At 46.3% G+C, this 12,424-nt stretch overlaps 1 protein-coding gene across 1 annotated transcript in view; it reads left to right on the top strand.

The window, feature by feature from the left end:
* LAMC3 (laminin subunit gamma 3) overlaps positions 1-12,424 on the top strand; it is a 713,512-nt gene that overhangs the window by 394,674 nt on the left and 306,414 nt on the right. The window contains exon 11 of the mRNA XM_086924802.1: positions 2,273-2,382. Within this exon, the coding sequence (XP_086780928.1) occupies positions 2,273-2,382 (110 nt within the window). The remainder of the gene's footprint in view (positions 1-2,272; positions 2,383-12,424) is intronic.

Below are 12,424 nucleotides of genomic sequence, written 5' to 3'. Positions count from 1 at the left end.
GGATGGCACAGGGAGTCAGGGCAGGAGGGAGGGGCTTGTGTCTGCTAGGATGGCACAGAGAGTCAGGGCGAAGGGAGGGGCTTGTCTCTGCTAGGATGGCACAGGGAGTCAGAGCAGGAGGGAGGGGGTTCTTTTTGCTAGGATGGCGCAGGGAGTCAGGGCAGGAGGGAGGGGCTTGTTTCTGCTAGGATGGCACAGGGAGTCAGGGCAGGAGGAAGGGGCTTGTTTCTGCTAGGATGGCACAGGGAGTCAGAGCAGGAGGGAGGGACGTGTTTCTGCTAGTATGGCACAGGGAGTCAGAGCAGGTGGGAGGGGCTTGTCTCTGCTAGGATGGCACAGGGAGTCAGGGCAGGAGGGAGGGGCTTGTTTCTGCTAGGATGGCACAGGGAGTCAGAGCAGGAGGGAGGGGCTTGTCTGTGCTAGGATGGCACAGAGAGTCAGGGCAGGAGGGAGGGGCTTGTCTGTGCTAGGATGGCACAGAGTCAGGGCAGGAGGGAGGGGCTTGTCTGTGCTAGGATGGCACAGGCAGTCAGGGCAGGAGGGAGGGGCTTGTCTGTGCTAGGATGCCACAGGGAGGCAGGGCAAAAGGGAGGGACTTGTGTCTGCTAGGATGGCACAGAGAGTCAGGGCAGGAGGGAGGGCTTGTCTCTGCTAGGAAGGCACAGAGAGTCCAGGCAGGAGGGAGGGGCTTTTCTGCTAAGATGGCACAGGGAGTCAGGGCAGGAGGGAGGGGCTTCTTTCTGCTAGGATGGCACAGTGAGTCAGGGCAGGAGGGAGGGTCTTCTTTCTGATAGGATGGCACAGGGGGTCAGTGCAGGAGGGGTGGGCGTGTGTCTGCTAGGATGGCAAGGGAGTCAGGGAAGGGGGTTGTTTTTGCTAGGATGGCACAGGGAGTCAGGGCAGGAGAGAGGGGCTTCTTTCTGCTAGGATGGCACAGTGAGTCAGAGCAGGAGGGAGGGGGTTCTTTCTGCTAGGATGGCACAGGGAGTCAGGGCAGGAGGGAGGGGCTTGTCTCTGCTAGGATGGCACAGGGAGTCAGAGCAGGAGGGAAGGGGTTCTTTCTGCTAGGATGGCGCAGGGAGTCAGGGCAGGAGAAAGGGACTTGTTTCTGCTAGGATGGCACAGGGAGTCAGGGCAGGAGGGAGGGGGTTCTTTCTGCTAGGATGGCGCAGGGAGTCAGAGCAGGAGGGAGGGTGTTCTTTCTGCTAGGATGGCACAGGGAGTCAGAGCAGGAGGGAGGGGGTTCTTTCTGCTAGGATGGCACAGGGAGTCAGAGCAAGAGGGAGGGGGTTCTTTCTGCTAGGATGGCGCAGGGAGTCAGGGCAGGAGGGAGAGGCTTGTTTCTGCTAGGATGGCACGGGGAGTCAGAGCAGGAGGGAGGGGGTTCTTTCTGCTAGGATGGCACAGGGAGTCAGGGCAGGAGGGAGGGGCTTGTCTCTGCTAGGATGGCACAGGGAGTCAGGGCAGGAGGGAGGGACTTGTTTCTGCTAGGATGGCACAGGGAGTCAGGCAGGAGGGAGGGGCTTGTCTCTGCTAGGATGGCACTGGGAGTCAGAGCAGGAGGGATGGGCTTGTCTGCTTGGATGGTACAGAGAGTCAGGGTAGGAAGGGGGTTTTGTCTCTGCTAGGATGGCACAGGGAGTCAGGGCAGGAGGGAGGGGCTTGTCTGCTAGGATGGCACAGAGAGTCAGGGCAGGAGAGAGGGGCTTGTCTGCTAGGATGGCACAGAGAGTCAGGGCAGGAGAGAGGGGCTTGTTTCTGCTAGGATGGCACAGGGAGTCAGAGCAGGAGGGAGGGGCTTGTCTGCTAGGATGGCACAGAGAGTCAGGGCAGGAAGGGGGGTCTGTCTCTGCTAGGATGGAACAGGGAGTCAGAGCGGGAGATGCACCGAGGGCCTGGGACATGCCCACACCTGCTGTTCTGCCACTCTGGGGGCTGTAAGTAGGATTTGCAGTTTTCAGTTTCAACAATTACCGACGGTAAAAGCCACCGACACATAAAATGGCAGACTCACTCTCCAGTCATAGTTTTAATATCTATAAGGATGATGGCATGAACAAGTTGTCTCTACATTTTAATCGATAACATTCGTCTAGGTATCCCATTTTACACAAAGAGATTGTTCATATCTAGTCCCCTGTGGGATGAGCAGCGAGTATATACCTCAATAGGACAGGCCAGTGCCCTATAGGATGACACGTTTGTCTCCTGTCTCCGTGCTTCGTTCCTTGAGGGGCCAGAGTGCTTGTAGCCGATGTGTTTTGTTTTTCAGACTCTCAGAGGAGGAAGATGAGGCAGACGTCTCGTGGCCTTCCTTGGACTTCCATCGCCTGCTCTCCAACCTGACTGCTCTGCTGATTGGAGTTGGAGGCAGACCGCCCGGTAAGTGGGTTGCATGCTGAAGGGACCCCCAGTGTTGGATGCAGAATGGGCACCGGGGTTGTATGTAGATGGGGCCCCTGGGTCTGCCTGCAGAAGGGGCGCCCAGGGTTGCATGCAGACGGGGTCCCTGGGTTTGCATGCAGAAGGGGCGCCCGTTGTGGGTGCAGACGGGGCCCCCAGGGTTGCATGCAGAAGGGACCCCTTTACATAGCTGTAACGACCGGATTCTCGGACCAGATAGAATCAGCTCACCAAGACACCACTAACCCAGCCGAAACGTAACCACCTCCCTCCTTAGGACCTATTTACAACAGGTATCTATGTTCCTACCCAAGGATGGGGAATTAGCAATATACAAGCTTAGATCTTCTAAAATACCACACTCATACAATATAGTCTTGCGACCACATGGTCCCAGACTAATCTACCCTGGGGCAGTTCTGATTACTTACCGTTACACACTGACTACAACCAGTGCTCTCTCAAGCCACAATCCTGTGGGTATAGACACTGTATCCTCCCAGTGCTCTCATTATTACACAAGCCACAATCCTGTGGGTATACACATCGACCTCAGTCAATGCTCTCACTAACGCCGATTTTCCTAGAGGCGATCTCACTACACACCGTTTCCCTCTGGTGCTCTCATTAACGCCGCCTACAACGAAGATCACTTTCCTATGAATACTTTTAGCTCTTCATGTTGGGGAATCTCTCACTATCCACTAGAGGTATAATACTACAATATTATGGATCACACAAGAATGGCCGAATTACACGGTGTACAACTTATTCCCTATTTCAAGAGCTCCTCTCTCCCTCATTATTCAGTTACCATTTACCTGGACGGGAGTTGCATCCGTTCACATAACCGCACCTGACTAGAAGAAAGGCTAACTTTACCATAAGATAATAAGACATACACACTGGTTCACTAAGAACTGGGGTATCTTTATTTATTAACAATATCAACAATATAATACTATACTATAACATGTAGCCTGAAAAGGAAAAGGAAAGGTTAGAATGTGTGTGCACGCTAATAAGAAAGGGTCGACGTCACCTTATTAATATGAAGTCTGGACTCAGCAGTCATCTGGGTTCCCTTCTCGTCTGTGCCTTGGCTCGTCTTAGGATCACACTTCTGCAGTCACGGATACACGTCTGCACCGCTATGCTCTGTCTCCTCCGTTTCCCTCCAAGTCACTGGAACCTTCCTCTTATTCTCTGTCTCATCAGCTGCTTTCTCTCTGGCTGTTCTGGACTACTCCTCTCTCCTCACAATCACGGACTGTCTTCACTTTTCAGCTTCGATCTTCTAACTCAGTTTCTACCACTCTGATATTCATTCTCTCAACTAACTGCTTCACTCTGCATGCTCTGATCTTAATGTCAAAGCTCGCCAGCTGCATCAACTAAAATAACTTCAATCTTTCAAAGAGAGTATCATCTTCTCGGTCTTTCTTGGACTTCAAAATGGTGACTGTCTGCCTTGAAATAATTAATTGCATTGATGCTAACGACTAGCTGCCGCCTACAGACTGACTGACTCACTACCTCATGCTTTCGCTAATATGGAAGCTTGACCCTTCATGGAAAGTTACGGCCAGTAACCTGCCGCCCACCAAATTCTTGTACCTCCCCGTACTAAGGACACGTTCTCAGCCGGCCGGCCTGATGTTATGTCTTCGACACGGAGAAAAATACAGTCTTTCGATAAGGGCCAGCCTGAGCTGGTTCTCTCCAAGCGAACAACACCTCGTAACTAAAGCATTACATTTGACCTAGAAGCATCTCAAGCTGCCGGGGCAGAAAGAAAGATGGAGTCTCTCCCGTTTGAGGCCTACAAGGTTCGAAATAAGCATAACTCCATCAGAAGTATACTATTATTCTTATAAAAGGACGGATTACTACTAATACTAAGGAATCTATCCCTTAACATAGATTTATAAGCCCTGAACTAAAGAGAAGGGTTGGGGATTGCAGCAAACACCTTGTAAATAGGCCCTTTCTAAGGTTCTAGTCCTCCTATTAGAATGATAGTAGACTAAAGTCACCTTCAATCATCTTCACTCAAGAAAAGGGGCAAAAAGTCGGTCAGAACAATAGCGCATAGGTGAGGGAGAGGAACCGCTGCTGGGGGGACCAAGTTTGAGGGGGCACACGTGGTGATACCACCACAGAGGGCAAAGGTCAACATGGACAGATGGCACTAGAACTGATAGAACAGACAATACAGAGGACAACCTGGACATGTTAGGGGCACTGGAGGCCCCATGGAGGGCGGGGAGGACAGGAGCTGGTCCTGTGCAAGCCTCGTAAGGACCCCAGTGGTGTAGCAAGCCTCCCCCCCTTTTCAAAATGTGTAGATGTACAGAAATTGAGAGCAAAAAAAACAAAGTGTAAGAGAACACAAGTGTGAAAAGCAATAGTTAAACAAATAAGTAAACCTAACTTTTATATTCACAAAATAGCCCATGTGATATATCAATATTCACAATCTGAATTATGCCATCATAACTAAACCATGTTACTTTCATAGAAAATAATGTTTGTATGAGTTATGGTGAATATTATGTCCATAATATTATTATTGTGTGTGAAAATGGTCATAGAAAACAACTGAATTCTATTTTGTTATTTAGGCCCTTGAGTGTAAGAGTATTGAATTGTTTAATCCAATATGTTTCCTTTTGGCTAATATTCTTGAGTTATTTAACCCAGGAATAATTTCAAGGACATAAAGAATTTGGAACTGAAGTTGTGTCAAATAATGGCAAAAGTACTCGAAAAACTAGCCCATCAGCAAATTGCTAATTTTCTCGAATCCAACGGCGCTTTTCATGATTCACAACATGGGTTTAGAACCGGCTACAGTACCGAGTCGGCTTTAATAGAAATGGCCGACTGCGTGAGATGGAGACTGGATAAGGGGTCTAGAGTGGTGTTGGTGCTGCTTGACTTGTCGGCAGCATTCGAAACCGTCTCCCACCCAGTCCTTCTTGACCGACTTCGATCTAAGGGCATTCAAGGTAAGGCACTGGAATGGCTTACTTCCTTTTTAAAAAAGCGGACTCAGGCGGTATTCACCCCTCCCTTCACCTCGGACAGTCGACCACTTAAGTGGGGAGTCCCGCAGGGCTCCTCACTAAGCCCCCTCTTATTCAATGTTTTCTTTTCTCCTCTAGCTGAGATCATTGCCCAATCAGGTATAAAAGCTACTTCTTACGCTGACGACATTCAGCTTTTGTTCGCTTACAATAACCCTACTCAGTCCACCTTCAACCCCCTAAAGAACTGCCTCAACAACATAGCCAGTTGGATGGATGATAACTTCCTACGGCTTAATGCCGATAAAACTGAGGTCCTCTTCTTCCACCAGCCCTCCCCTCTTGACTCCAATCTTTGGTGGCCCCATGAATTAAGTACACCCCCCTTACCCAAAGAATCAGTGAAAAATCTTGGGGTTAGATGGGACACCTGCCTCTCATTTCATAAACAAGTCCAGATGGTGTCCACTGCATGCTTCTCCAAAATCATGATGGTCAAAAAATTCATTAATTTTTTACCCAATGACACCAGAAGAACTATCATCCAAGCACTGATTACGTCCACCTGGATTACGCCAACGGCCTCTATATTGGACTCGCCTTTGGCCTCCGCCATAGACTTCAGATGGTTCAAAATGCCGCAGTCCGATTGGTCTGCGGCATCTCCTTGCGTGAGCACATTTCCTCTCATAGACGACGTCTTCATTGGCTTCCGATTCAACAAAGAGCAGAATTCAAGGCCTTAACTTTGACCCATCGAGCTGTCAGGGGCAAGGGTTCTGCATACCTTTCCTCCTGCCTTCGTCTCTACAGTAATACCAGACTCCTCCGCTCCAGTTCCCAAAAATTCCTCGTTATCCCCAGATTTAAAAAAGTACGCTCTGGAGGCAGAACGTTTCAAGTATGTGCTACCACCCTCTGGAACAAACTCCCTCCTTCCATTCGAATGATCCAAGAAGAGCTCCCATTACGAAAAGCCCTGAAATAATTTCTATTCTGCTAAATTCCATCAGAGCCAAAATCAGTACACATCCACACAGGAGCGGCGGGACACCCCGTTGGGGTAGCCGTGCGCTACACAAAATACACTAAATAAATAAATAATATTGGTTATGTTCTAGTGAGTTGTTAGATTTGTATTAAGATTCTTATTCCGAATCAGGCTCAAGTGTTCTGTAATGAGAATTTACATTTTTCTCCCAGTCTTGTTGATATACATGAGTCCACATGGACATTTAATGGAGTAAATCACGTTGCTTGTGTTGCAATTTTCTCAGTGTTTACGTTGGATTATTTGTCTAGTTGATGGATGAGTTGTTGTTTTGCCCATTATGACATTATTAGAATGAGTACGATGAGAGCATGTTTTCATACCAGCCCAATTTTGTGTGGAAGTCTTTTTTGGTGCTTGGTTTCTGGTTTTACGTTCTGGTGTGTGCAAATATTGGTGGATTTGCAAAAAAATCCTCGAAACTCTGGCTCCCAATGTAGTAAATCCCATCTTTTTTTGAGAATCTTTTTGATGATGGATGAACTAGTAGAAAACCTTTGGGCCGATTACGATGGCGCAATAGGGACCGCCCGCCACAGGTGCGGCGGTCCCGTCAAACAAATGAGGATGTGCCCGCCACACTGGTGGGCAAATCCTGTATTTTAACATTGCGGCGAGTGGCAGCACCTGCCACAATGTTAAAAAACATGTATTTTATATGCATGTACAATGTGACAGGTACTGCACGGTGCCTGCCACCTTGTACATGCATATATAGGGGGATACCATAGGTACCCCCCACGTACAGCACCCCACCCTTGAGGGCCCGCAATGGGCCCCCAAAGACATTCACCACCTGTATTTTATTTTGCGGCCGCCAAAAAAAGACAGGCATCCTAATACCCACGGCGATGCCTGCACGGCACTGCCGCCATAGCCCCATTGTACCTGGTCCCGCAAGGCGGGCGGAAAAATCCCGCCTTGCAGGACCATAGCGGACAGTCTTTCCGTCGGCCGCTGTACCTTTCCCATTCCCACCGCCATCCTAATTTGGCGGTGGGAATATTCAGGGTGATGGCGGGAAGTCCGCCACCGCCGGGCCGGCGGTCCTCACCGCTGGCCCAGCCGTGGCGGACTTCCCGCCATTGTAATCGGTCCCTTAGTTACTACAACTGGTGTCTCAGATTTCTTCTTGGTAGTTTTTTCAAACAATTTATCTAGTTCCATAGACATAATTTCAGTTGCAGTATCATCTGAGAGATCTTTTGGGTATCCTCTGGCTTCATACCATTTCTTGTGTTCTTCTATGGTTGATTTGCATTTGATTTCGTCTGAAGTTATCCTCTTGATACGCATGAACTGAGATATAGGTAAATTCTTGATTAAAGATGGCGAATGAAAACTTTGATATAGGACACAGTCATTGCGATATATGCTTTTTCAAAAAACACTAGTTTCAATCTTCAAATCCTCCCTTTCTATATGTACATCCAAAAAGGATATTAAGTGTTTCTCAATGGAATGTGTAGATTTATTTCTCGGATACTTTGAATTTAAGTTTAGTGTGTTATTTTCTAGTTCTTTTCTGGTTCCACTCCAGATTAAATAAATATCATTGATGTACCGACAATGTAGCATCATTTATTCATCCCATTCTGGATCTGTAAGAATTAATTCCTGTTCAAATTTCGACATGAAGGTATTGGTACATGCTGGAGCCCCAGCAAAGCCCTTCAAAGTACCATTTTGCTGTAGATAAAACTTATCTTTCCATAAAAAATAGCTATGGTGCAAGAAAAAGTGAAGGATTTCCAGCAGAAATATTTTGTTAGCTTTGTATTCCAGTTGTTGGAGTAGTGTCCATATGACTGCCTCTAATCTTTCATGATGTGGCACGGGACTGTACACTGATGCCGCATCAATAGTGCATAGCCAACTGTTTGCCAATTGATTGTGTGGGAGTTTAATTAACCACTTTAGAAAACGCTTAGTATCCTGTTCATATGACTTCCATAGTTGCACAAAAGCTTATAAGAAAAAGTCCAGGTACCTCCCCAAGGTTTCATGCAATGAACCACACCCCAAGGCGATAGGTCTGAAGGGTGGTCCTAAGGAATTTTTATGGATTTTTGGTAGCATGTACAATCTTGGTCTTCTATGGAATTTCGTCGGTAAAAAATACTTAACTGTATTACTTATCCAATCCAACTCTACCGCTTTATCTAGTGTCTTCAGTAAAATCATAATGATCTCTTGCGTAGGGTCAGATTCCAATGGTAGATAGATAGTGTCATCCAAAACATGTTTAGTGACCTCAGACACGTAATAACTCTTATCCATTACTACCAAGGCGCCTCCTTTGTCCTCTGGTTGAAATATCAAGTTCGGAGTTTGTGATAGTGACCTCAAGATGTTGATCTCTGTTTCAGATATGCTTGAGCATGTTTGTGATCGAAATTTGATGAATTGGATGTCTTTTTTGATGAGGATTTCAAAAGTATCCAACGTTTTGTGGGAAACTGGATCAACAAACGTACATTTAGGTTTAAATTTCAGATACCGAGGGTCTGCTTTGAGAGGAGTAGGAGGTACGACGTTCTCAAAAAAATGACATAAATGTAAAGTTCTCATGAATTTGTAGATTGATATTTCGCTTTCGAGAAAATTCGTGTTATCAGTCAGGACAAAAGATGTCCCTTTTTCCAAAACTGTTTATTGTCTGCTTGTCAGTGTGAATGATTAAATATTAATAACTCAACTTTTTGTTGACTCTAAGTCTTTCCTGACTTTTTCCTTTTCTCTTTCCTCGACGGATTTTGTGGATAAAGTTTATGATTTTTATGTTGTTGGTTCTGGTGAGTGATCTACTTCCAGACCGGTGGATAAAAAAGTCGTAGTTGATGGGATGCATTAGAAGATGGTGTCTTGTCCGATGTCATTCCTTGATTTTGATCGCTCTAGGATAACGGTGGACGTGTGGAAGCTATGTCTTCGTCGGACACAATACTTTCTTCTGAAGATGCTTCTGGTTTCTTGAATGGTCTTCTTTGGGCATAAACTTCTGACCATGTATAAATTTCATAAAGTTTATAATCTATGGTTTCCCTCTTAAACTTTCTTATTTTCTGCTCTTGGAATTCTTTTCTATAAACCTCCAATTAAGCCGAATATTCATCCAAGGTGATTTTCATGTGTCTTGTTCCACCCGTAAAGACAATTCTTGTTTAATGTTGTATATTTCTTTTTCTATTTCTTTTATAGTACGGGACAATTTTTCAATCAATAAAAGTATAAGGTCCAGAGGAGCACTCTTTGAGAATCATAAATCGTTTCTCCATGAAAAGCTTGTTGTGCTGAAACCTAAATAGAATAGGTTTGATCGCCAATCTCAAACCCAGAGGAATCCGTTTCACTTAGTGATATTGAATAAATGTCGATGCATGACGTTTTTGATTAAATTCTCTGCGCATGAAGTATTCAAGCTGTTTCAATTGTTGAGTTGTGGTCCCTCCTGACGTTCCATGAGACTTTGTTTCCTTAACTAGCGCATATATCTCCAGTGCTTGTCCAGATGAATATTTAGTTTAAGCTTCGCATAACTCCCTCCGTTTGGATTCTCAGTTACTTTTTCACGTGAGTGTCATGATTCACGCGAAGCATTTTTGATCCCGGTGCACGGGCGGATGGTTATTACCCTTCATAGCACCTTGTATGGCACAGCAGGTTCATAGTCCTTGCATATGAGGTTCACTGATATAATCAGTTTAACACATTTTACTGGCGATTGCACATTTTTTTAGAGTCTGTTTCCCAACCAAACATCTCTCTGGATGGTGGGTCTCTTCTTGGTTTCTCACACTGTATACTACATGCTTCACTCTCCCATTGCCTCTTTCTGATCACATTGTACTATGCATAAGAATGTGCCTAATACTCAAGCAATCAATCAAGCAATCATTTGTAAAGCGCACTACATACCCGTGAGGGTCTCAAGGCGCTGGGGGGGCGCTACTGATCGAACAGCAAGGTCTTGAGTATCCTCCTGAAGGTCAGCAGGTCTTGGGTCTGTCGTAAGCTCAGTGGGAGGGTGTTCCATGTCTTGACGGCGAGGTGGGAGAAGGATCTCCCGCCGGTGGTTTTTCCTCGTATACGTGGAATGGTGGCGAGTGAGAGGTCTGTTTCCAGAATCCCCTGAAGAAGGCGTCCTCAGTTTCCCAAATGCATTGGGCTTGTTTTATATAAAGAAAATTGTTATGGATTGTCATATCATTTTGAAAATGTAGCTATTATTTATGACAATCTGTAGTTTGTTTGCAGAAATCTTTTAGCTTTAGGAAATGGTTGAAATCAACAATAAAGTCTACAGATTGGTCACTTTGATTAAGTTTAAAAAGGATGAAAATGTATGTTTTGTTTAATTAGCAATCAAAAGCTGTGATAAATTCATATGTAGTGCATATGGTTGTCCATACAAACATAGTTGTCTGGTTCATTAGAAACATTACATATGTGTTGCAGACAGACCACGTTCCAGCATAGCACACGATAACATGATTATTACTATAGCACTGAAAACACGTTTCACATTGATCTAACTTACGGAATGCATCGTATGTGTATCCCGAAGCTTCACAGTGTCACTGTCTTCATGGAAGGAGCTGTGGAACTTCTGAAGAAGGTTTCTGGTGGGACTGAGGGAGCTGGTGAGATGGAGAACTTTGATGGCTGCTGTAGCCTAGGGAAGACCAGCACCATTAACCACAATGGGTGACGTGAGTGCACCCACAGCTTGTGTTGTTCCATTGACGTGTCTAAGATCTAGAAGCCTTCCAGAAGAGCCACAAATTCCCAGTGTACAATCTCGTCATATGAGCTAGCATCTAGAAGCGAGAGGTGCTCATTAACCTCCCACTACAGTCGGCCGTTGCACCAGAATGAGCTATGCCTTGGGGGAAGGGGGTGCCTGTTCACAAATGAGGACATCAACTGTCTAGTGTCTCACTGTTCCAACCAAGGTCACCTCCTAACTTTGAGTGGAGCACTGTGGTTTGGGCCTCGGAAACACCTGAGGAGGAGAACTCATCCAGCTGTGATCAGCGCTACCAGATGATTCATTTGTAAAAACAATAATGAGTTCATGGGCTCTCATCAGGAGGCCTCTGCAGCTTGCGCCACACGTTGCCCCTGCCACGCTGCCATTCATAGTAACAACACAACTGCTAACCATCACACTCCTACAAGTGTGACAATTCAGACTATTTCAGGCCCTCAAAGCTATAAGAATGGCTCGGGCAGCAGGAAATAGTCATTTCTAATGGATATTGAATTAATAAATAACTGTTGTTTTTGTCGTCTCTAAACTAGCCAGACAGCGCCAACTATTGGCAAACTGTCACAAGCGCTGGGGTTGACAATTAAGGGCTAGTGCTGTGCACCGGAAACCACCAGCTAAAATTAAGCACTGGTCTCAGTCACTAGGGAGAAGGCCCAGATAGGGAGACAATGAGTCCAGTTGTAGAGCCCTGTTCATCTGTGGCTCTGGGTGCAAGTCTGCACATCGACATCGCCCGATTGCACGCCTCCCTCTCCCAGCCAAAATTGTGGACAAGATTATGAGTGGCCAATTGATTCAGTTTATCGAGGACAATGGGTTGTTGGACCATTCTCAGTTTGGGTTCCGTAAAGAGCACAGTACTGAGACGGCACTCATCAAAGCGGCCGAAAAAATTAGAGCGGTGATGGACAGTGGAGGGTCTGCGGCATTGATTTTGCTTGATCTCTCTGCCGCATTTGACACTGTTGATCATACTCTCCTGATTCACCGATTAAAAGCGGTAGGTGTAGAAGGTATGGCTTTGGCCCTCCTGGCCTCCTTTTTACAGGAGAGGAGATCAACAGTGTCGCTTGATGGGTTCAACTCAGAGGCCTATGTGCTGCCTTGTGGGGTGCCACAGGGCAGCTCGCTGAGCCCACTGTTGTTTAATGTGTATGTCACCGAACT

Source organism: Lissotriton vulgaris, chromosome 5 (genome assembly GCF_964263255.1).
Source record: "Lissotriton vulgaris chromosome 5, aLisVul1.2, whole genome shotgun sequence".
Classification (NCBI taxonomy): domain Eukaryota; kingdom Metazoa; phylum Chordata; class Amphibia; order Caudata; family Salamandridae; genus Lissotriton; species Lissotriton vulgaris.
This window is presented reverse-complemented; position numbering and strand designations above follow the sequence as displayed.